The sequence below is a fragment of the Protopterus annectens genome, chromosome 13.part0 (genome assembly GCF_019279795.1).
Source record: "Protopterus annectens isolate FY-2018-M chromosome 13.part0, PAN1.0, whole genome shotgun sequence".
Classification (NCBI taxonomy): domain Eukaryota; kingdom Metazoa; phylum Chordata; order Ceratodontiformes; family Protopteridae; genus Protopterus; species Protopterus annectens.
Genome location: NC_056747.1, coordinates 695267987 through 695294182, shown reverse-complemented (window position 1 = coordinate 695294182; position 26196 = coordinate 695267987). Strand labels below are relative to the sequence as shown.

Below are 26196 nucleotides of genomic sequence, written 5' to 3'. Positions count from 1 at the left end.
TGTGTTAAACATTTATTTTGAGAATCAGCACCTTAAGCGCTTAGCTTTAGATATGGAGGGGACATCCAGTCAGCCCGTTGAGCCACCCAAGAAAAAGGCCTGAATCTGTAGCTGCACCTCATCCCACCCGATGCCCCTCCTTTGGCTGACGTCAGCCTGGAGGAATGATTGGTCATCACCGATATGGGTGCAGCAGGTACCGCTGTGGAATCCGCAGAACCCAGAGTGGAAGACACATCTTCGGATGTAATGCAGTTATATGCTACCAACAGGGAGGGGGAGCCTCGGCTTGTGCTGACCGCCCAGACAGATCTCTCCACTACTTCACAGATTACAGAATACAGGCCTATCTTGGCTCGGATGCCTGCTAGGCCTTCCCTTAAAAGGAAAGAGAAAAGAAAATCTGTTTCTCTCCTAGTAGAGAGCCATCCAGATTGGCAGGCTTTTTCTCAAAGCCTTTTCAATACCTTCATGGCTCTGAGGACTGCTACGCCCTTATCCTCCTTTGGCTCCTCCTGTGATGAGCCGTAGACCTCAGGCGTTAGATAATTCCCAAGCTGAAGCTGAGGAATCCCTCCGACTCTTCCTCTGAGGATTCCCTGTCATGTGTCTCCCAAATGCCATCTACTCTTGGTTATGCCTCCCTTGAGGAAGAATCTGCAAAAACAGATTAGATTCCACAGGTGAGGATCTCACCTCTGGGGAGATCATTTCAAAGAAGAGGGAACATTTCAAATGGGACTCCTCTGAAATGACAGAAGTTCAGAAAAGATACTGTGAACTTCTTCAGATGAACTCCTCTGCCCCTTCAGCTATTCCCCCAGTACTACCAGCATTTATGGGTGCTTTTAATGTATCATCAGTTAATCCAGACTCCCACACTCCTGCACCTTGAAGGCCTGGCAGATTCTACTAGGTCCCTGAGGGAGCTAAATTCCTTAAGTGCCCTGCAGTGGACCCTGACACTGTTTCACTGTCAGCTGATACGGCATCTAAGCTCCTTCCATCCTTCTCACTTCTCCCCACAAACAGAGAGCAAGGCCATGGAGCATCTTGAGGAAAAAGGTTTACACATCATCCACTTTGGCATTCAGGGCAATAAATTATCAAAACCACATGTCCAAGTATGCCCTACCCCTGTTGGGACAAACCACTAAACTTTTGAGTGAAATCCCAGACTCTCCTGCCATGTCTTAGATATCCAGCCTTATATCTCTATCCTCTCAGGTCACAAGGCACTCCATTAAGTGTAGTTACGATGCAGCTGAAGCTTCTGCCAGGTCTGCTGCATCTGACTCTGTCATAAGAAGATATTCCTGGCTATGGTTATAGCTCCTACCTGATGACATTAGGGCAAAACTTTTGGATGAGCCTCTTGACAACTCTACCCTTTTTGGGACAAAGGTGGCAGAGTTATTCAAAACTCTGCAGCAAAATGGGAAGGAGTTACAAGACCTCAAACACCTGTTTGTTTCTTCTATCCCAAAATTCCACAGGAACTACCCTTCAAAAAAGACTGCCAGGAAGCAAACATCTCCTTCCAGGCCTGCCTATACTCTAGCCCAGAAGCCTCAATTTCAAGACAGAGCAGGTAGTCTGTGACTACCTGCCATTCCTGAAACAACCTCTCAACTCCATTCTCCTATCCCTAAGGCTCTCACTCTTTCCCTGCTTGGAAAAACATCATCGCAGACAGGTGGGGTCTTATCCATCATAGAGATGGGTTATTTTATGACCTGGATCACAACCCTTTCCTTGAGGGGCATTCCACAGCCCCCTAAAGAACAGCTTCCATTATTTCAGCCATTTATAGACAGACTTATTGCCCAGGCAAATTTAACCTGTCCCTATGACATAAAAAGGAAAGGGTTTCTACTCGAGACTCTTCCTAGTCCCAAGAAAAGATGGCCTCTGGAGACCAGTCCTAAATCTTTTCCACCACATATTCTTCCTGCAAGTGCCCAACATTTGAATGCTGACTCTGCAGACCCTGTTCCCCTTTATTTTCCCTCAGGGGTTCTTGGACATCAGAGATGCCTACCTGCACATCCCCATGTGGCCCATCTACAGAAAATATATGTGCTTCTCTGTGGCCTCCTCACATTTTCAATTCTGTGCCTTACCCTTCGGACTTTCTACAGCACCAAGGGACTTCACCAAGTGCTTGGCACCAGTTGTGGCTTTATGCAGGACCCAAGGGATACAAAGTTTCCCTTACCTAGACGACCTTCTTATACAAGCAGACTGCACAGAATCCCTGCAACGCCATCTACAAACAGTAATATCACTCCTGCAAGCACTGGGTTTCAAGATAAACTACCCCAAGACCAACCTGACCCCCCCCCCCCTCAGGACCAAGTATTTCTGGGATGCAGGATAAGGACGCATGTTATGAGGGCCTTACTGCCACCCCAAAAGGCGGAAAGCTTAAGGCAGTACCTGCTCACTGTCCTTCAGGCCACAGACCCGACTCCCAGGCAGTACCTCAGACCCCTGGGTCATATGGCATTGACCATTCACATGTTACTATTGGCAAATTTCCCCATAAGAAAGCTACAGTGGTACCCAAGGTCTTTTGGACATAGCACATACATCCTCTGGTGTACAAAATCCCCTTCCTACCTTGCCGTAAGAAAGAGATTTAGTGGTGGTTGGATCGAGTAAACTTCAACCCAGGACTCCCCTTACAAACTCTCTTGCCAGTGCAGGAGATGTACACAGATGCCTGAGATCTGGGCTGGGAAGCAGCCATGGGTTCCCTAAGAGTCCAAGGCACTTGGCCAGACTCTATCTAACAGGAACATATCAATATCAGAGAGATAAGAGAAATTCTGTTGGTCCTAAAGGCCTTCCAGCATACGCCGAAAAAGGGCCCACTAAAATTGTTCATAGACAACACTACAGTTCTGTGGTATGTGAACAAGTGGGGGGGGGGCAAAATCTTATTTGCAATGCAGACTAGCTCTCCAAGTGTGGGAGCTTGCCACAAAACAGTCACACTACAGGCAGTGTATATCCCTTCAGAGCAGAATACTCAGGCAGACACATTAAGCAGGTCCATGTCACAGTCTCATGAATGGATGCTCCACAGGGATGTGTTCTTGGACATAGTCTACAAATGGGGTACATTTCAGATAGATCTGTTTGCCTCCCCTGTGAACAGGCAACCTCCATTGTTTTGCAATAGCCTGCCCAGTCCTCTGGCAAGGACAACGGACGCCTTCTCAGTCTCGTAGAGGGGGATGTTCCTGTATGCATTTCCTCCCTTCCCACTTCTTCAGAAAGTCCTACTGAAAATCCAGTGGGACAAACCAAAGATCTTGTTGGTGACTCAGTTTTGGCCAAGACAGCACTGGTTTCCCTTCCTTCTGCATTTAGCCAGGGGCAATCATCATCACCACAAGTTACCTCACAGAATGGACCTTCTCACACAGGACAAGGGATATCTAATCCACCCCCACCTACAGTCTCTGAACCTTACTCTGTGGGTGATAGAATTCTGATCCATTACAGACACTTCTACATTGAGGACATGCTCACAGTCCTGATGGAGGCCAGGAAACTTAATACTACTAGGAGATCTTGTATGTGTAAATGGAAACAATTCTCCATGTAATGTCTACAAAGACAGTTGGACCCTTTCCAGGGTGATGTTCTTTTGGTATTGTCCTACCTGTGTGATCCCTTGCAGATAGGGTTTGCATACTCCTCTGTTATAGGTTCATAGGTAGGTACTAGGCTATTGGCCCTAGGGCCTGTATAAGCCTAGACAAAAAGGTACCATGGCTTTCGCCACCCAAGAAAATTATTTTCCTGTGCCCCTGTCAAGCAGAGTCCCAGAGGTGATCCCCGGGATGTATTTCCTATTTTCCATCCAATCACCAAGATTTTTCTTGGAGTGCTAATGTGAGGATCTTTGTTTGCTATAGATAGGTAGCTTGTTCGAGAGTATTGGAAGTCTCTGGGATAGGAATCTATCCCTCCAGCATGTTCGGTTTATTGTGGTGACAAGGTTTAGGTCCCTAGAGCGTGTAGCTCAGAGGGATTGAGATTTCTTTAAGTGGAGCATGTCCAACAGCTCTGGGTTTGACATAGCTTTGTATGTTAGGCAGAGATCGCCTCTGAGTAGGCAATATGTGACGGAGTAAAGCTGGAGTTTTTTGAGACGATCTGCGTAGGGCATCTGCTTGAGGCCGGTAATACTATTTGTGAGGTATTTCTGGGGCCTTTCCAGTTGTAGATGTCTTGTGAGGTACATACCAAACGGAGCGTCGTACTCTATAATGGGTCTAATGAGTGACGAGTAGAGGGGAACAATGACCTCTTTTTTTTCCTGGATGAGAAACCTTTTGTGATGAAGTGTGCCACGTAGAAGGATTTCCTGACTTCTGTGACGATGTGATTCTCAAATGAATGACTACTGCCCACCGGTGTCCCAAGGTCTCTTACTACACTTTCAGTGTTAAGTAGACTACCACCTATGTGGTAGCTCATGGGTACAGAGTTTTTACCAAAGGGGATGACATTGCACTTTTTGGCACTGGGCTTGAGGCCATGGCTTTGACACCAGGCATCTGTCTCAGTGAGGCCCTTTTGTAGGATGCCCACATCGTTGGGAGTTTTGATTGTGGCTCCTGGTTTGCAGTCATTTGCGAACTTAGTTAGCCAAAGACCTTTTGTGTTAGCCTGTACTTCAAAAAACTAGATACCAAACAGGAGAGGACCCAGGACTGAACCCTGTGGTACTCCACTTGTCACTGGTCTGAAGTCAGATTTGGAGTCTGCTACTTTCACAGTGTGGGTTCTGTCAGTGAGCCAGTTGGCAACCCATCTTGTGACATAGGGATTTATACCTAGTTTAGTGAGTTTATCTATAATTCCAGTGGGGGGAATGGTGTCAAAAGCCTTGGCGAGATCTAGATAGGCTGTGTGAACCATCTTACCCTCGTCTACGGCTTTGGAGACTGATTCAAAGAAGTCTATCAGGTTTAGGAGACATGATCTGCCTTTTACAAACCCGAATTGGGTGGGGACCAGAGTTTGGAGATTTTGTTTACAAGTTCCATGATGACACGTTCCATGGCCTTGCAGACCAGGCTCATTAGGCTAATGGGGCAATAGTTCCCAGGGTTCGTGGTGACCTCCCCTTTGTGGAGTGGGATAACCGTCGCTGTGCACCATTCAGTAGGCACAAAGCCTGAGGTGAGGCTATGATTGAACATGGTGCTTAGGTGGGGTGCCTGTTCATTCTGTAGTTCGGGTAGAACGCAGCCTGGGATGTCAGGTCCCATGGATGCTGTGTTTTTGGCTTTGGAGAGTGTGGTTTTTACATGTGCAGCTGTGATTACAGGAACTTTGCATTCTTCCGGTATAGAGATGGGCCGTTTAGGGGGTGAGAGAGGGGTAAAGTTAGCACTGAACCTATCTGCCAGGATGTTGGCAATATCAGTTGGTTCTGTATATTTAGTGCCATTGTGGCGTAACTCAGAGCAGATCTGAGTGTTGCCATTGAGATTCTTGACATAGCTATAGAATGCTTTGTGGTTGTCTTTAGAATCAGTGGCAATTTTGTTTTCGTAACTAGCTTTGTAGAAGTTTGAGGGATCTCAGCTTCTTACTGAGGCTGACCAGGAAGTTCCTCCAGTCATGGGATTTTACTCTTTTTTGCAACAGTTTTTCTTCTATTGTAGAGTTTGTTTATGGCAGGGGACCACCAGATTGGCTTCCTTTTTTTGGAGGATAGCATCTTGGTTCTGTTAGGGATAGCACGATCCATGCACTCGTTTAAGTGCTTATAAAGTGCATTTGTGTAGGATTCAGCAGTCGTACCTCTATGGTCTGTCTGCATGAGTGTTTTGAAGTTTGCCACTTCTGTCTTAAGTTTGAAGTTGGCTTTGGAGAAATTTTTTAAGGTGGTTTCCCTAATGGGGGTTGGGGGGCAGGATGTGGATGTGTAGGGCGATTAGCTTGTGGTCAGATCTGACCAACGAGAAATTGACCTCTGATGTGGAACACTGGTCGGCCATGTTGGTAATGACCAGGTTTAGGATATTGCTGTCCCTGGTGGGGGTGTGGATAAGTTGATCCAAGGCGTTGGAATTTATGAATTCCAGAATACGTTGAGCAAAAGAGTTGGTACATGAGTAGTTTTTCCCAGTTAATGGTGGGGTAGTTAAATCGCCCATTATGAGGGTGTTGGGTTGTACCCTAATATTTTCCAGTGTATCAAGAAATGAGGAGTAGGAATCCTGGGGCATGGTGGGGGATCTTTAGCAAGTTACAGTTTGGATTGCGGTCTTGCCCAGAGTTAGTTGCATTTGGATAATCTCGGGTGCATTATGCTGAGCAACTAGCCTGGAAGTGTGGATATCCTTAATGAATATGGACAAATCTCCGCCTTTAGTGTTTCAGTTCAGATTAGTGGCCGAATGTGGTATGAATTGTAGCCTGGTAATGCAGGGGTGCTCTCTGGAGCCTTGAACCAGGTCTCTGTCACTGCACAGATGTCGATGTTCTCCATTTTAAGCAGTGCCTCAAGTGAATGCATTTTGAGGTTTAGACTTCTAGCATTGAGTAGCATTACCCTCAGATTTTGCTTGCTTGTACCTGTTATAGTGGTGAATTTGTCATTTGAACCTTGCCTAAAAAAGACACTATAGCAGTGGCAAGAGCCTTATCCAGTATCCTGAATCCCAAGGGTGACAGGTGCAGGCCATCTCTGGCAAAGCATCGTGGTCTGTCGATCATGTCATCCCACACAGATACTGGATCCCCTTAGAATGACATCAGAAGCTTAGCCAATTGTTGAAGTCAATCGTTTTGTCCTTGTACTGTGGTATCATTCTGGGTAATGGCAGGATGCTACTCAGGGCTAGGGTCATACCCGCCTGGGCTACAAGATCAGAGAGCTCCTCCATGTATCTCTTCATGTAGTCCAGGGAGGTACGTCTCAGGTCATTCACTCCAACATGGACAATGACAGAGTCATATTTGTACTTGTCGTGGAGTGACCTGAGTGCATGCATTATGTGGTGGATCCTGGCACCCGACAGGCAGCTGACAGTAATGTTCGCCTTTTTTAGCCTGGTGAGTGGAACATCGGTGTGCCTGATTATAGTCACCTATGACTAGAGTGTTGGGTACGTTGTTATGCCTTATGGGCTGTGGTTGAGTGGCACCCTGAGTCTGTGGGCTATGTGTCATTTGGGTTGTGTTGGGGGGTGGAGGTTGCTTGCGTTTCTGCTTTGGAGGTCTCTGTTGCTTGAGCAACTTTTCATTGAGAGCCTCCCCGAATGTAGTTGTGTGTTTCGGGCTTCTGTGTGTCTGTTTTGGTGGTGTAGGTTTTGAGGGATTATGTGATAAGTGTGGTATATTGCAAGTGTTTACCTTCCCCTCTTGACTTGTCTAGTCCAGTCTTGGGTGAAGAGAGCTTTGGGTTAAAGCCCACTTTGCTGCTATTTCAGCTTGTCTGCCTCTGGATCCTCCTTTGGCTTCTTGATTGCCTGCAAAGTTATTCCTAAAAGGAGTGCTGCATCTCAGACCCCCCCCCCCCAGGAAACCCTTCACACCACCCTGGGACCTGAATTATATCTTTGAGAAGCTCACAGTGGCCCCCTTTGAACCAGCTACTACAGCATTTCTAAAACGCTGCACTTGGAAAACAGTTCTCCTAGTAGCCTTGACATCAGCTTGAAGAGTGTTAGAGTTACAGGCCCTCATGGCCAATCCCCCCTTTCCTCATCTTCCACAAAAACAGGATAACCCTTAAGACCAGCCCTTCCTTTATGCCCAAAGTGGTCAATGAGCTATCCTTAAACCATGCTGTTCACCTTCCCACCTTTTTTGCCCAGCCTCAGAGTGACAGTGTGAGACTTGCATTCCATTGATGTGCATAGATAGCTTAAGTTTTACCTGGACAAGACCAGTTCTATCAAAAAAAATCAGACCAATTTGGCTCCTTTCACCCCAGGGCCCTGGGGAAAGCAGTGCTAAAGCAGACAATTTCAACCTGGATTTCCAGAGCAATTTCCTTCTGCTATGCGTACCATGGAAAATCTTTGGGTCCAAAATTAAAGCACACTCCACTAGGGCTATGTATTCATCTGGAACTTTCTTTCAAGGATTGGACACTGCCACCATTTTAGAGGCAGCTACATGGACCTCTGTCCACACCTTTACCAAGTATTACAAATTGGATCAGATTTCCAAATTCATGGCTGGATTTGCCAGGGCAGTCCTCCATGGATTTATAAAAAAATAGTTCCAAGCTACCACTCTTTTCTCTTCCCAGTGAGCTTTGGCACTTACTTTGGAATACTGCAACATGAGAATAGAAGGACATAGAATAGTTGTGTAAAGTCTTACCATAACCGTAGATGTCCTCTTCTTCCATGTTGCAGTATTATTTCCCTCCCTCCTTCCCCTCTTCTTCCCGTAAACTGTTCCTTTTTGGATGGCACTGGACTTGTACTGTTTTCCTAGGACTTGGGTCTGACTGGTGCACTCAGTTCTGAGGTCTGGTATGTGCAGACGTCACTTTTATGACCCACGTTCCCTTAGCCAACATCAGACGTCCCACGTACCCAGCAGTGACTAGAAGCTTTTGTATATTGGCCAGACGTTCGGGTAGCAAGAGAGGAAAACTCGAGAGTTTTGGAATACTGCAACATGGAAGAAAAAGACATCTATGGTTATGGTAAGATTTTACACAACTGTTCTTTATCACTAGACCCATCTGAATGTTCATGAACATTGCACGGGGGATTGTCTTCTGAAGGCACTGACGCATTCTATCCCTTTTGCTGAGAGCTAGTACAAGCTTTCATTTAGGAAGTCATCAACCCCAGGGAGCTACCACATTGACAATATTCAATTAATAGTTAGCCCACTTGTTTGGGATTTGTGGACAGTGACCTAACTTTTGGCCAACATGTGTCAGTTTTTGTATAGATGACCTACTCTGTTGCTCTGCTTATAAACAAAGGGATTGTGTCTAGGTCTAGGAATGTAATTTTCCCCTTTTACTCGGCCCTCATTATGCCAGTCATTGGATATAATGCCCCTCTTTGGCATGCATCTGTCCAGACACATGCAACAACTGGGACCCCCCACAGAGAAAACTTACTAAAAGGATGTAAGGCCTAAATGACATATCTCCATGAACTGACTAAAAGGTGGCCTGTGTTTGCCATACAAGGCGTTCTCTGACCCAACACTGATGGATTTACTGCACATCAACAACTCCAGTGGCATCAGAAATACTCCAACTAGGGATCTAAATGTCTTCTGCAACATCATCAGAATGGTTTGGTGAGACAGGTATTTCATGCAGAGGATACTGCCAATCTAGAACATACTCCCCATCCACAATAAGCAAAATTCATCCCTGTTCGTATTCAAGCACATCTTGGATCTAGGGATGGGAAACAGAAAATTTACCACAGGACTGCCCCTGTAGTACAAATGGACAAAGGCAGCTCCGTAATGCTTTATCCCATGTATTCGTCCCCTCAAGTTATCTGTGTGTACTATTTGGAGAAGAAACCTGCAATCTTCTCCTGTCGGCACTGTGCCACCTTTGACAACACAATACACTTTGTCAGGCCTCTAATCTGAAGGGCTTGTTCCTGCATAAGATACTGTTGGCATTAGCCCTTTTTCCATGGATAGAAACCAAGTTGAACAGCAAGAAGCACAGAAAGCCCCCAGGGAACAAGCACATGCTTACAGTAATGGAAAAGCCCCATAATTAGTGGTTAAAGAGCACTACTTGTCAAAGCTTGTTATCGGGCATTGTGAAAGGCTGTAGTGACCCCACTAAAGCCACAGAGGCCTAAAGTTGGTTTCACTGAGGTACTACTTTGTCTCCCCTCAGTCCCACAGCCTACGGCAACATTGTCCATGCCTTTTTTGGACCCCTTTTATGACCAGCCTCTGAGTTATGATCTTTCCAGAAGTTGTCACAAATGAGACTTTGATGCTATTTTTTTCAGGCACCTGCAACAGATTTCCATCCTGAGCAAATTTAGCTGCTTCGTAGGAGCAAGTCTGTAAGGCAACACACACACGCACACGCACACACACACACTCACGCACTCACTCTCGCACTCTCTCACTGTCTTCCCTGTCCCAGCATCTACCCCATTCAGCTACAAAAGTATTGCCGGAAAGTTTATCATTAAATGGTTGAGAATCAGTCTCTTGGCAGATCAGTGATCTTTTTCAGGAGGCTGTCCCTTCGTGAGACTACTTGGGTTTAGAATTGGATGAAAAAGACCGTGCATATTCTAATCTGATCTCTGTGTCTGAAGATTATGATATGTATGACAGAGAAGAACAATCTTTTTCCACTGGAAGCCTCAAGTCTGATGGAGCTTTTCTTGTGATAGCAGGAGGAGGAATCAGAGTTACATAAATGTACTTGTCCCTCTTGGGAATTGAAGAGCATAGAGCAACAACTCTTCCTGCATTCCAGGTATTTGAGGATGCATTTGAGAAAGCATTATTAGACCTAAACTTAATTTCCACACCCCAGAAAGGGGTTTTACTGGATGAAGGGTGTAGGACACTTGAATACCATTACAAAAACCCAGTTGCTGATACAGCACTAGTTTCTTTTAGTACTGCAAATGGATCTAAATTGGCTTCAGAGCTCAGCACTTACCCCATTTTTTTAATTGGGATTTTTGTAAATTTTGGAAAGAGAATGTATTTGTCTGTCCTGGTCATTAGAGCAGCAGATTGTCAGACACATGCTTAAGTACCAGCAGGTATACTATTAAACAGATGGAGAATGAATTCCTCTTGAAATTCCAAGGAGTATAATTGCAGTGTTTAGAACTGCAAAACTGTAAGTGTAAATATGAAGATTGTTTAATCACTGTTGTGGCCATAAGCATGGTTGAAAGCAGTTGTATAAAACCTTCTTGTGTCTGTTATTTTTAATTAACTACAGTTTAATAACTGGTGCCATTTTGCAAACTGGAAAGCATTGTTAGATTCAGATGGTTGTCAGATACACTGGTTTGAGAACTTATTCTTTTTATCCCTTGCTAGGAATGCATGACCTCATTGCAACAGGCTCTGTTTTGAAAATCGATCCAGACCGAATTATCGTAAAGAGAATAGTTCTAAGTGGGCATCCTTTCAAAATCTTGAAGAAGACAGCCGTGGTCCGATACATGTTCTTCAACAGAGGTAAGGAGGAAAAATGGTATACTACTTGGACACTTGGCCTGACGAAGATCAAAAGTTTTTTGAGAAAGCAAAACTTGTGCTAATGATTAAAATGCAGTCTTTGCAGTAGCAGTGGTGCTAGTATAAATTTATACAGCCCATTACGGTAGACACTAAGTTGACTTTAACAGCCATTAATTTGTAAACTGCATAGCAAATGCTTTTTCTTTTGTCTTTACTACAGAAGCATTGAGACTTTTTAGAAACCCTTGATGGATGGGAGTGGTTTGTCTAGCAGGATGTTTGTGATTGTATCATCGCAAGGATTTCTGTTTAGGGCATATACTAACTTAGCTGTAAGGCCTAGTGATTCCCAGCTGTCTTGTGCTTTTAGTATTGGAGCAGAAGACAAGAAAACTGATGAGGTGGAAGTCAGTAATACATTAGGACTGTAGTCTGCAGTCAGCCTTATCAGTCAATTAGAAACATGTTGAGTACTGTAATGCAAATCTGTCAGAGCCATTTGTTCAGCAGGGATAGTGATGTTTTTTGTGAATTACTTAAAAGAATCTACCTGATAATTGTATAATTCACTATTCCTGTATTGATTCTTGGGAACTTCAGGAACTGAAGTTGTAATGGCTGGCTCAGCTTTCAGAGATTTTCATAGGTTCATAGGTTCATACTAGGCTATCTGCCCTAGGGCATTTATAAGCCTAGCCAGAGTGTGTGTGGCTTTCACCACCCCTTAGAATGAGAATACTATACCCATTAGTTTGCTGTGCCTCTGTCCAGCAGTGACACAGAGATGATTCCCGGGGTAAATGTACGATCTCCCATCCACTCGTCAAGATTTCTCTTGAACAGAGTCAGTGAGGGGCTCTGCCTCACATGGACTGGGATTCTGTTCCATAGTGTAGGGAGTCTCTGGGTGATGAATCTGTCCCTCCAGCACGTCCTATTTATATCCGTGTTGAGGTTTAAGTCTCTTGCTCTCGTGGCTCTGGTGGATTTGGATTTTTTGAGGTGGAGCATGTCCATTAATTCCGGGTTGGACATGGCCTTGTATGTCAGGCACAGATCACATCTGAGCAGACGGTATGCGACTGAATAGAGCTGGAGTTTCTTCAGTTGGGCATCATATGACATATGTTTGAGCCCCTTTATCCTTTTGGTGAGGAACTTTTGGGGTCTTTCCAACTGCTGCAGGTGTTGGGTAAGGTACATTCCAAATGGGGCGTTGTACTCAATCATTGGTCTAATAAGTGAAGAGTACAGGGGTACAATGACCTCTCCTGATCTGGATGTGAATCCCTTCATAATCAGGTGGGCAATGTAGAAGGTCTTCCTAACCACTTTGGCAATGTGAGTGTCAAAAGAGAGGTTACTGTCAACTTGGGTCCCCAGGTCCCTGATAACTTCTTCCGTGTTTAATGGATTACTACCTATGTGGTAATTAGGGGTTACCTTGTTTTTCCCAAAGGGTATGACTATACATTTTTTGGCATTTAGCTTAAGGCCATGGCTCTGGCACCAGTTATCCATTTCTATGAGACCTCTCTGGAGGATGTCTGTGTCTGATGGAGTGTCAATTATGGTGCCCAGTTTGCAGTCATCTGCAAATTTTGTCAGCCACAATTCCCCTATGTTTGCCTGCACTTCAGAAAAATAAATGCCGAACAAGAGGGGGCCCAGGACTGAGCCCTGTGGGACACTGCTCGTGACCGGCTTAGAGTCTGACATGGCACCAGCAACTCTAACCCTGTGTGTTCTGTCCTTGAGCCAGTTTACATCTAAGCTGCTGAGCTTTTCTATGATGCCCGAGTGGGGTATTGTGTCGAACGCTTTTGCTAGGTCAAGGTAGGCTGTGTAAACTGCCTTACCCTCATCAATGGCCTTAGTGACTGTTTTGAAAAAGTCGACCAAGTTCAAGAGGCAGGATCTGCCCTTGACAAAGCCAAAATGGGTAGGATCCAGTGTCTGTAGGTCCCCAATGTCTTTATTTATGAGTTCCATTATGATCCTCTCCATAGCTTTGCAGACAAGGCTCGTCAAGCTTATGGGGCGGTAATTTCCAGGGTCCGTAGAAGCACCGCCTTTGTGGAGTGGGACCACAGTTGCCGTACGCCATTCTTTGGGTACGTATCCTGTAGTAAGGCTAAGATTAAACAGCAGCCTTATGTGTGGTTTAGTTCCTCATTGAGTTCGTGTAGCACACAGCCGGGGACACCGTCCGGTCCCATTGATGCTGTGTTTTTTGCTTTAGCACTGAACCTGTCTGCCAGTATGTTGGCAATGTCTGTGGGTTCAGTGATTTTTTTATCCTCCTGACTTCTGTCCAGGCGGCTACCCACTCACTTAGACGTGAGGACTTCTGTGGTATAAGAGAAATGTTATCCATAACCTCATTTTTTTCTTCTCCTAGTTGAAGATTGAATACATTATTGCTGCATTGTCAATCATGACTGGCTTCTAGAATTCTGATAAGTACTCCACTGGAGATTTGTTTCCCTGTAATTATATACTTGCCTGTTTTACCTGTGGGATCAGGATTAGATGTGAGATACTGAAGAAAAGGTTAAGTTTCTTAGAGTGTAGGGAAGCAAATCTCCCTTAAAGTTTTGCATAGTAGGTGTATCTTCAGTCTTTGACATGAGCACTGTGTGCATAATTGTCGCCATTGTGTCATGTTTAACCAGAGGATGGTGATCAATCAGAGAGCAAGAGCTGTCTGAGACTAAATACCCCAGAAATAGCCTGCATCTGTCACCACAGTTCTTCCAGATACTGGTCAAGGCTCTTGCCACCCCTATAGTGCCTTTTTTATGCGGTGTTCCAAAGACCAATTTACCACCGTAACAGCTACAAACAAATGCAGTCTGAGGGTCATGCTGCTCAACACTAGAAGTCTAAATCTCAAAATGCACTCACTCAAACCACTCCGTAAACTGGCGAACATCGACATTTGTGCTATAACAGAGAGACCTGGTTCAAGGCAGTAGAAAGCACCCCTACATTACCAGGCTATAACTTATTCCACACCTTTCAGCCCCAGAACTTGGACCGAAGCACCAAAGGTGGTGATGTTTCCATATTCATAAAGGATGCACCCACCTCCGGACTGGTAGCCTAACATAACACATCAGAGGTACTTCAGGTGCAGCTAACATTGGGTAAGACAGCTATTCAGGTCGTAGCCTGCTATAGGTCCCCAGCCATGTCCCAAGACTCACACTCTATGTTCTAAGCACCCTGGAGAATATCAAGATTCAACCTAACACTCTCATACTGGGTGACTTCAACTACTCCTCCATTAACAGGGAAAACTACTCGTGTATCAATTCACTTGCCCAACGTTTCCTGGAATTCATTAATTCCAGTGCCTTGGACCAGCTCGTTCTTACCCCCACTAGAAGTAGCAACATCCTTGACCTAGTCATTACTAACATGGCCGTCCATTTCTCTATACCAGTAGTCAACTCCTCCCTGGTTAGATCCGACCACAAACTAATCACCTTGGAAAGCCACATCCCTCCCAGCCCCAGAGATGGCTAACTTCACGGCACCCATGCAATTGGCAAACAGCTGCATGACTGCCGAATCATACACTAATGCCCTGTACGAACACGTATACAAATGCATGGATCTTGCCATACCCAATAGAACCAAGATGCTCTCCTCCAAAAAAAAAAAGGAAGCCAATCTGGTGGTCCCCTGCCATAATCAAACTCTACAACAGAAGGATAAAACCAATATGGAATAAGTTGAAGTCCCAAAACTTGAAAAACTCCCTTATCAGCCTCAACAAAAAGTTGAGATCCCTCATCAAATCCTCACAAGGGGAGATCCACCTTGGATCCCGGGAACTACCGCCCAATCAGTCTGACGAGCCTGATCTGCAAGGCCATGGGAACGTATTATCATGGAACTTATAAACAAAAATATTAGCAACCTTCAAACACTGGACCCCTTGCAGTTTGGATTAGTGAAGGGCCGATGTTATATTTATATTATTTTTGTGTCCGTATTTGCCCTTATTTGTCCTTAAGACCGTCTACACAACCTATCTGGACCTCGCAAGGCCTTTAATACCATCCCCCACTCTGGAATCATAGAGAAACTTACTAAGCTGGGCATTAATCCCTATGTCACTCGCTGGGTTGCCAACTGGCTTACTGACAGAGCCCACACTGTAAAAGTAGCTGACTTCAAATCCAGCTCCAGACAAGTGGAGTACCTCAGGGTTCAGTCCTGGGACCGCTCTTGTTTGGCATCTACTTCCCTGAAGTACAGGCCAATACTAAGGGACTCTGGCTAACAAAGTTTGCAGATGACTGCAAACTGGGAGCCATTATTGAATCCCTAAATTATGTGGATACTCTATAAAAGGGCCTTACAGAAACAGATGCTTGGTGCCAGAGCAATGGGCTCAAGCTCAATGCAAAGAAATGTATAGTTATCCCCTTTGGGAAAAACATGTACCCATGAATTACCACATAGGTGGCAGTACACTAAACACCGAAAGTGTGATAAGAGACTTAGGGACACAGGTGGACAGTGGTCTCACCTTCAATAACCACATCGCCACAACAGTCAGGAAAACCTTCTATGTGGCACACCTCATCACTAAGGGCTTTTCATCCAGAAAAAAGGAACTCGTTGTCCCCACTGTACTCATCCCTCATTAGACCCATTACAGAATACAGCTACCCATTTGGTATGTACCTCTCAAGACATTTGCAACAACTGGAAAGGCTGCAGCAATACCTCACTAAAAGAATCACATGCCTGAAGCTGATACCCTATGCTGACAGCCTTAAAAAAACTCCAGCTATGCTCTGTCGCATATCGTCTACTCTGACGCGATCTCTGCTTAACATACAAGGCCATGTCAAACCCAGAGCTGTTGGACATGCTACACTTAAAGAAATCCCAATCCCTCAGAGCCACACGCTCCAGGGATCTAAACCTTGTCATCACAATAAACAAAACATGCTGGAGGGATAGGTTCCTGACCCAGAGACTCCCCAGACTCTGGAATAGACTGCCCATACATGTCAAGCAGAGCGCCTCTTTGGCCCTCTTCAAAAGGAACCTTGATGATTGGATGGAAGAAAGGACATTCACCCCGGGGATCACGTCAGTCGCCCTGCTAGACAGGGGTTCAGGGAAGTAAATAGTGTGGGAAGAAATAGCCAGGGAATTGTTATGGCTAGGCTTGTATAGGCCCTAGGGCAGATAGCCTAGTACCAACCTATGAACCTATGATCTTGTTTCCTGAACCTGATTGACTTCTTCGAATCAGTCTCCAAAGCCATGGACAAGGGTAAGGTGGTCCACACAGCCTGTCTGGACCTCACCAAGGCCTTCGACACCATCCCCCACTCTGGAATCATAGATAAACTTACTATGCTGGGCATTAATCCCTATGTCACTCGATGGTTTGCCAACTGGCTTACTGACAGAACCCACACACTGTAAAAGTAGTCGACTCCAAATCCAGCTCGTGACAAGTAGAGAACCTCAGGGTTCAGTCCTGGGACCGCTCTTGTTTGGCATCTACTTCTGTGAAGTACAGGTCAACACTAAGGGACTCTGGCTAACAAAGTTTGCAGATGACTGCAAACTGGGAGCCATTATTGAATCCCCAAATGATGTGGATATTCTGCAGAAGGGCCTTACAGAAACAGATGCTTGGTGCCAGAGCCATGGGCTCAAGCTCAATGCCAAGAAATGTATAGTTATCCCCTTTGGGGAAAAAACATGTACCCAGAATTACCACATAGGTGGCAGTACACTAAACACCGAAAGTGTGATAAGAGACTTAGGGACACAGGTGGACAGTGGTCTCACCTTCGATAACCACATCGCCACAACAGTCAGGAAATCCTATGTGGCACACCTCATCACTACGGACTTTTCATCCAGAAAAAAGGAGGTCATTGTTCCATTGTACTCATCCCTCATTAGACCCATTATAGAATACAATGCCCTGTTTGGTATGTACCCCTCAAGACATCTGCAACAACTGGAAAGGCCGCAGAAATACCTCACTAAAAGAATCACAGGCCTAAAGCAGAATGCCCTTTGCTGACCATCTAAAAAAAACTCCACCTGTACTCTGTCGCATATTGTCTACTTAGAGGCAATCTCTGCTTAACATACAAGGCAATGTCAAACCTAGAGCTGTTGGATATGCTACACTTAAAGAAATCCCAATCCCCTCAGAGACGCACACTCCAGGGATCTAAACCATGTCATTGTAATGAACAAAGCATGCTGGAGGGATAGGTCCCTGACCCAGAGACTCCCAAGACTCTGGAATAGACTGCCCATAGATGTCAAGCAGAGTGCCTTTTTGGCCCTCTTCAAAAGTAACCTCGATGATTGGATGAGAGATAGGAAATTCACCCAGGGGATCACGTCAGTCGCCCTGCTAGATAGGGGTCCAGAGAAGTAAATACTGTGGGAAGAAATAGGGAATTGTTATGGCTAGGCTTGTAAAGGCCCTAGGGCCAATAGTCTAGTATCAACCTATAAAACCTATAAAGCTAGCTATGAAAATGGAATTGCAGCTGATAGTAAAGACAACCACAAGGCCTTCTATAGTTATGTAAAGAATCTCCACGACATACCCAGATTTGCTAGGAGCTATTGCACAATGGCAGCTCCTATACCGAGCCAACAGATATTACCAATATACTGACCGACAAATTCAGTGCCAACTTTACCCCTCTCTCCCCCACCAAAGGACTGATCACAATACCAGTAGATTGGCAGGCACCCAGTATTACTGCTGCACAGGTTAAAACGGCACTGTCCAAGGCCAAGAATACAGCTTCTATGGGACCTCACAATATCCCTGGCTGTGTTCTACATGAACTAAAGAGTGAACTGGCACCTCACCTATGTACCCTGTTCAATCACAGCCTCACCTCAGGCTTTGCCCCTACCGAATGGCACACTACTACAGTCATCCCGCTAAACAAAGGAGGAGCAAGTACAGACACTGAGAACCATCGCCCTATTAGCCTGACTAGTCTGAAATGCAAAGCTATGGAACGCATCATTATGGACCTAATAAACAAGGATAATAGGGAATCTTCAAACTCTGGATCCCACACAGTTTGGTTTTGTGAAGGGTAGATCATGCCTGCTCAACCTGGTCGACTTCTTTGAGTCAGTCACCAGAGCTGTGGGTGAAGTCAAGGTAGTTCATAACAGCCTGCCTTGATCTGGTCAAGGCCTTTGATACCATTTCCCACTGCGGAATCATAGAAAAACTGACTAAGCTAGGCATCAACCCCTATAACACTAGGTGGGTTGCAAACTGGCACACAAATAGAACCCACAGTATGAAAGTAGCTATAACTCCAAGTTAGACTGACGACCAGTCACGAGTGGAATCCCACAAGGTTCGGTCCTGGGTCCTCCCCTGTTTGGTATCTACTTCTCTGAAGTCCAGGCCAACAAAAAGGGACTCTGGCTGACAAGGTTTGCAGACTATTGCAAGTTGGGTGCCATAATTAACTCCCCAAGTGATGTTGACATCCTACAGAAAGGCCTCACTGAGACCAACGACTGGTGTCAGAACCATGGCCTTAAGCTCAATGTCAAAAAATGTGTCATCCCCTTTGGGAAAAACCCGGTTCCCATGAATTACCACATCGATGGTAGTCCACTGAACACAGAAGGCGTTATAAGAGATCTGGGAACACAGGTTGACCGCAACCTCTCTTTTGAACACCACATTGACACTGTGGTCAGAAAGTCCTGTGTGACACATCTCATTACTAAGGGTTTTGCATCCAGGAAGAAAGAGGTCATTGTCTCCCTCTACTCTTTCTTCATTAGGCCAATCATCGAGTACAGTGCCCCATTTGGCATGTACCTCACTAGACACCTGCAGCAACTGGAGAGGCCGCAAAAGTACCTAACAAAGAGGAATCCTAGGCCTTAAACACTTGTCCTATATGGACAGACTCAAAAAAACTCCTACTATTCTCTGTCTCATATCGCCTACTTAGAGGCGATCTCTGCTTGACGTACAAAGCCATGTCTAACCCAGATCTGTTAGAAATGCTACATCTAAGGAAATTCCAATCCCTCCCCACTGCACAATCCAGAGACCTAAACCTCCTTACCCCAATCAACAGAACAAGCAGAAGGGACAGATTCATAACCCAGAGGCTGCCCATGCTATGGAATAGACTTTCCATACATGTTAAGCAGCGCGCCTTACTGGCTCTCTTCAAGAGAAATCGTGATGAGTGGTTGAGAAATAGAAAATTCACCCCGGGATCACTCCAGTGACTCTACTCGACAGAGGCAGTGGGAACTAAGGTCGGGTGGACGATGCCAGGGTAATCCTATGGGCTAGGCTTGTAAAGGCTCCAGAGCCATTAGCCTAGTACACACCTATGAAATCGTTACATGTCTGCTTTCAAAATGCCATGGTACTGGATAGACCCACCCTTGATGTTCTGCTGAAAATGTAGTACTCTTGAGAAATGTCTTGAAGAGAAGAGACATTAGGATGCCAACATTTGTCTGTTGAATTGCAAAGGCATCCCTAGGATCAAAGATGTCTTATTTGGTGAAGACCCTTTGCAGCATACAAAGCTGGCACTTGATTTTACGTTGGCCTCTGGCATGACCTCCCTCTTCTGGATGTTGTCTGGAATATAGCATATCCCTGTGAGTCAAAGCCACTCTGTGGCCATTTGGTATTGACGCCTCTCTGAGAGCCTCAGATTTCATTGCTCCACACATAATTAGTGATGGTGAGGACAACATCCCCCTTGTTAGTTGTAGATGAGGATGTCAGTGTTGCTTAAATTGAGATTTTGGGAAAACACCCGCAATCAAAGACCTTAAAGGTGGTTCCCACATCCAAACTTGAAGTAGTTCAGTTTAAGTAAAAACAGAGGTGTGCTACCTTCCCATAGCTTGGGCAAGGCTGTCTTTTCCTTCCTCAGACCAGGCTTCCTCACAGAGGTTTTTCAAGTTGGCCCAAAACTTTGTGGAATCTGTGGGAACCAGGTGGCCAGCCATTGAAGAACAGGCAGCTACCCATTGAACAATCAGTGTTGTGTCCCTTTTCTAAAAATAAAAAGGAAATCCTTACCTCCGCTTCTCCACCAACTTCCGATAACTCTTCATTAACGATGGATAAATTGACCTGTGTATACCAAGTATGGTTGAAAGCAGTTGTATAAAATCTAGTACCATACTGTTATCATTGTTCTCTCTGTTTCTGTCTCTCTCTCTCTGTTTTAATGACCCTGAGGACACCTTGCCCTCACTCGACGTGACATCTTCCCCAAAGGATATTTCTTTTGGGAAACGCTTCACAGAATTAGGAAGAATTTCATATGGGAGGCCAAGGATTTTTCCAAGGCCCAGATAAGGTAATGAAAGCTGCTGGGCCTGCCTTAACCCAAGCCATTACCTGTTCCTCCCAATCCCCTTCTCGTAGGAAGCTTGTTTTTTGTACTGTAAGTGGCTTCCACAGTTATACCCTTTGACAAATCCAGCTTTGCTGTCTGTGGACACTAGCAAGGGATCTGCAGTGTCTTCTACCAGGAATATTCTTCCCAGTGGCCAAGGGCTCAGTCCCTGGCAGATTTATGTAAAAGCAGAATTCCTAAATGCCTTCCAAATAAGGAGAATCTGTCTTGACCCCCAGAAGAGAAGGTTTGAGAGAGACTGGAGGAGAAAGAATGACTAAGCAATCTGTTAAAATGTTTTTTTAACTCCTCCATTCCAGCCATTCCAGTGTATAGTTAAAATTATCCCACAAAGAGCTGGTCAGCCTAACCAAAGCAAAACAGAGGGGAGCATCCAGAGAGTTAAAAAAAATAAATAAATAAAAAGGTCACAACGATAGGAAGTAGTAAGCATATCATAATGGAAAACCTTGGGACAATTTGACCCAAGAATCTGATAAGGAACAGCCCTGAGTCCTCCAAGATCATCCCTCTTGCCAACACACTTCTTCGACAGCAGATGATAGGGAGTCAATTAGACCTCTTCATGAAGCAGTGGAGCGACTTCCTTTAGAGAGTTGAGCACTTCAAATTCTGTGACACCAATAATAGCTGCATTTTCTAAGCAAATCAAAATTCTCTAGTATCCATCCAGTCCCAAGGGACAGAGTCAACTTGATTTTCCCCTTGCTACAAAAATGGTTGTCATGGCGGCATAGGCAGAGTACCAGAAGAAGAAACAGGCTTCTACTGCAGACTGTTCCGCTTTACAAGAAAATAAGGAACATAGAGGACCATCTTTGATCTGTTAAGGCTGAAAATTTTCCAAAATGTTCCAGAATTTAAGATATCAAGACTGCAAGGCCTTCTACTATTTCTGTACTCACAAGCTTATGTTGTCATTCTGGACCTAAAAGAAGACTGCTTTCACATGCCAATAGCTAGGGTGGACAGACATACCTTCGGCTTCAAAACAGGCTGTTCCCATTACCCGTTTACCCCCTTTCCCTTTGGTTTATAGTAGTACCTGGCTTCTGTGAATACATACTGCAGAACAAAAAATATTCACATCTACCCATACCTGGTTGACTGCCTTATTCAAGCAGCCTCCCTAGAGAACATGTACAAAGCTCTGCATTTTACATTCACTTTTTCCAATCTGCGGTCTGTCTCTAAACTTGGCAAAATCCTTCATAGTACCCACCAGAAGAGCCCTGTTTCTGGGATCACTGCTGGAACCAGAACAATTAAGGATCTTGCTTCTTCCCGACAGTCCTTTTTCTTGCAGGATATTTTCAGACAGTAGTACATTGTCCATTGGAGTCATTACTGCAAAGGTGTTCCTGTGGATGTTGTGATGCATGGATTCTGCCATTCTGATGGTACTGTGGCCAGACCATACATGCAAAACTACTGTGGTGCAAAACAGATGGCAACAGCATGCACAGTGCTTGCTGTGCCATATCCCACTACTACCCTGTATCAATAAGTTCCCCTGTCAGATTCATTAGGTACAATTCAGTCTGGGGATGTCCCTCAAGATAAAACCAGACACTCTTCACAAGTACTTTGGACCTAGCCCTGGGGTTCATATGTGGGGAAACAGTGTGTCTAAAAGGGGGGGGGGGTATGAGACAGGAAATTAAATGGAAAATACGCGAGTGTAAAGGAAACAATGATAGATGCTCTAAATAATCAGGGCATACAGATCTTTTTGGCAGTAGGAGACCTCACACAGCCTGGCAGACAACTGGCCCAGGAGTCAGCAGTCCCATCTCAGGAGACATTTCTGTTAAACAGGTCATATTTTCTGGATGTGGCACACAGGTGGGGTGTGCCAGACGGAGACAGTTTTGCTTCTCCATAAGGTAACAGCTCATGAAACTTTGCACCAGGATGCTAATTGGGGACCTGGCTTCTCTAACTTGGGCAGGTGTGTTTTTTATGCATTTCTTCCAGTATTCCTAATTCCCCAGTTCTTAAAGAAGGTAAAAAGAGGACAAGCTAAAAATGCTGTTCATGGCACCCTTTTGGCCCAGAAAACATTTGTTCTTCCTCCTGGTGAGCTTAATATGACAGTAGTGGTCCTATTGCCATAGCATGTGGATCTGTTGACTTTAAACAGGGGGGCACTTATGCATCTGAAGACTGTATGGCTTACAGGTTGGAAGATATAGCTGTCATTCCTATCAGGTAAGGTAAGTGTGTCTAAGATGCAGCAGAGGCCTCTTGGTGAGAGAATCTCTAAAGCAAGTCCCCCTTGACTTGCATCTTTACTGGCAAAACAAAGAACAGAGAAGTCCCTGTGGCAGACTAGCTGAGCTGGCTGAAGCCATCTGAATCTAACAGTGCTCTTGCATTGAGGTCATGCAGTCCTAGTAAAACATGTAAAGGACAAGTTCTCAAACAAGTGCATCTGACAACCTCCTAAAGTATAATGGCACTCTCCAGTTTGCTAACTGGCACCAGTGACTGAACTGTCGCCAGTTAAAGTCAGATGCAAGAAACTACTTTCAGCCATCCTTACAGCCATGCAAACTCCTCAACAGTAGTATGCACCTGTGCTACATGTCTTGTTTTCAGAGGATGTACTGTCCATTCTGAGGGAGACTAGGGAACCAAATGTCGGTAAGTTGTTCCAAGCTCAGTGGAGATGGTTCTCACTTTGCATCGAGAGACCAGTACTCAAATGATACAATACCAATATCTTTGACACTGTCATACCTATCAAACAAAACCAGAGTTATCTTATACTTCAGTCAGGGTACGTACTTCAGCCATATTGGCTAGTCTGCCATTGAACCTCTTCTATGTTCCTTACTGCCAGAAAAGAAACAGTTGTTCAGTAGGGTTCCACATTGCTCAAATGTAGCACATGTGTCCTTGTTCTTCACTTACCTGTCAGAGCTTTACAAAACTGGGTTGTCATAAGCTTCACTCAGGGTGCACGCAGCCATCTCAGATTGTCCGCCAATGTGAATCCTTTTTCTCATTCTTTGTTTTGCCAGTAAAGCCATAACTCGAGGGAGACTTAACATTTGAGACCTCTGAGAGAGAAAATTACCCCACTATGGGAACTCTGTTACATCTAAAAGAAGCTTACTTTTCCTATTTTAAGTCAGCTACTTCCACACAGCTGAAATCTGTCCTGGATGACTGTCTTCATATAGGTCACTGCTAACAGTATTCTTAAATATTGGGCCATCCACTGCAGAAGGCCTGATATTCAGCATGATTCCCCTCCCTTGCCTAATACGACAGGTTTTTCTACCCCTCCTTTTCCTTTGAGCTTTCATTGTAGTCCTAGGTCTTAAAGATGCCTACCTGCATATTCCAGTCTACAAGGACCAAGTGCTTTCTCAGGGACATGGCAGTGGGGTTCCAATTATCAGTTTGCTGCCCTGTCCCTTGGTTTGTTACCTCTTTTACAAAGTGCCTGGATCCAGTTAATTGCATAAACCATTGTATCTATATCTATCCCTGCCCAATTCAGGACTTGTCACAGCAGGTAGAAGAAGCAGTGTAGTTTACAAAAGAGCTTCTCCAAAAGAGTATCCTTTCTGTTGAATGCTCATGGATTCCAGCAAGCCAGATGGCTTTTTCCCACAAGATAAAGTAGAACCATTAGAGTATTTTGAGGACATCTCACAGTAGAACTTTATTAAAGCAATAATTGTTAATGTTTCTGGATTTCTTAGCATCTACAATTTTAATGGTACCACTAACAAGACTACACATGAGAAAGCTACAATGCCTGGAATCAGCACAGCCAGTCTATTGAGGTGAACAGCTCCAGTCTGCCCAGCGTAAAAAAAAAGTATTGGAATGCTAGATCAGCCAAGTAGGTCCAAACATTGGGTTTTCCTGCAGGCAGGACCCACGGAAGCAGATTTTGACCATAGATGCTTCAGACATGACTTTGAGAGCTCACTCGGGGAAGTTTGAGATCCAGAACAAATTGAGCCACTTCAATACAAGAAACGAGTTAGAATAAAAATTTTGCACTCCTCCAGGCTGTAAAAGCATTCAAACCAGTCTGGCAAAAGGGAGTATTTCAGGTGGTCAACTGTTCTTTGCCAAAAGCTGTAAGTATGAAGCAAAACAAAAGGGGGGAAAGGAAGACACCTCTGCATGGGTTCCTCTGTTTAAACAAAGCTTGCCAGACAGGAACCTTCCACTGTAATTCTTGCCAGTGATCCTTCATAGTTCCTCCTAATTAACCCACTTATTCTGTCAGGGAGAACAAATGCTACCATTGCCCTACTCATAAAGTTGCAGCTGACTCTCTTGAATACATTTTCTGCCTCAAGATCCACAAGCACTACTGGTGTTTTCTTATACTCTGCTTCCCTCTATGTTATTATTTATTAATGTTGTCCAGTGTTTGCCTCCCTGCCACAAAACCACATTGATCCATAACTATCACTTTTGGCAACACTTTTACTGTTGTTATAGTTACTATTACCATAAACATTTTATAACCATGGTTTAAAATCAACGTCTGTCTATATGAAGCAGGGGCTGAGGGTTTTTTTCCCTCTTTGATAATACAGATATCATAGCTTTCTTTCAAGATATTGGTATTGTCCCACCTATAAAATATTATACAAAGCCTTCCAAATATGTATCACTTTCTTCCTTCATAAAATTCTGACTTCCACAGGAGTACCATCTGTTCCTGAAGAGAAGACTTCCCTGTTTATTGATTTGTACATCATTATTTGTTATCTCATCTATGCCTATCTTATCTTTTTGTGAGCATCATCTTCCTCTGACCTTGGCATAATTAAGTCTTCCATAAATAATCCTTTCATACCTCTTGTTTCCCTAGTCCTCTAAAAACTAATGTCTTTTGGCTTTTCCCGGTTAGGGATCGCCACAGCGGAACTCCGGTATGCTAATGATTGGCATTGGAATTTTATGGTGCCGAGGTGCCAGCCCGAAACCCAACCTTCAAAGAAGGCATGCCCATTCACACACGCACCTACCTGCATATCTTTTAAACGTCACTCGACAGTGGGGAGGACATGCAGACTTCACACAGATGCTTTATACAAATTTTCATAAAATTTCCAAAATATCTGAACACTTCTGTAGGATCTCTGGTTAGTTTTGTCACAAACTTCCTAGGTTTGACAATAACTGTTTCCATCTTCTGTTGCCTAAGTCACTGTACTGTGGAATTATCAATTAACTGTTTAACATCAACAAAAGGGCCTCACTGAGACAGATGCCAGGTGTCGAAGCCATGGCCTGAAGCTCAATGCCAAAAAGTGCATTGTCATCCCCTTTGGTAAAAACTCTGTACCCATGAACTACCAGATAGGTGGTAGTCTACTTAACACCGAAGGTGTGATAAGAGACCTTGGAAACACAGGTGGACAGCACTCTCTCCTTTTATAATCACATCGCCACAGTGGTCAGGAAATCCTTCTACGTGGCACACCTCATAACATAAGGTTTCTCATCCAGAAAAAAAGAGGTCATTGTTCCTCTCTACTCATCACTCATTAGACCCATTATAGAGTACAGC

At 44.7% G+C, this 26196-nt stretch overlaps 1 protein-coding gene across 2 annotated transcripts in view; it reads left to right on the top strand.

The window, feature by feature from the left end:
• The window catches only part of TSR1 (TSR1 ribosome maturation factor), an 895152-nt gene that overhangs the window by 823177 nt on the left and 45779 nt on the right, over nucleotides 1-26196 (top strand). For both annotated transcript variants that reach the window (XM_044054379.1, XM_044054378.1), the window contains one exon: nucleotides 11056-11196. In XM_044054379.1, the coding sequence (XP_043910314.1) occupies nucleotides 11056-11196 (141 nt within the window). The remainder of the gene's footprint in view (nucleotides 1-11055; nucleotides 11197-26196) is intronic.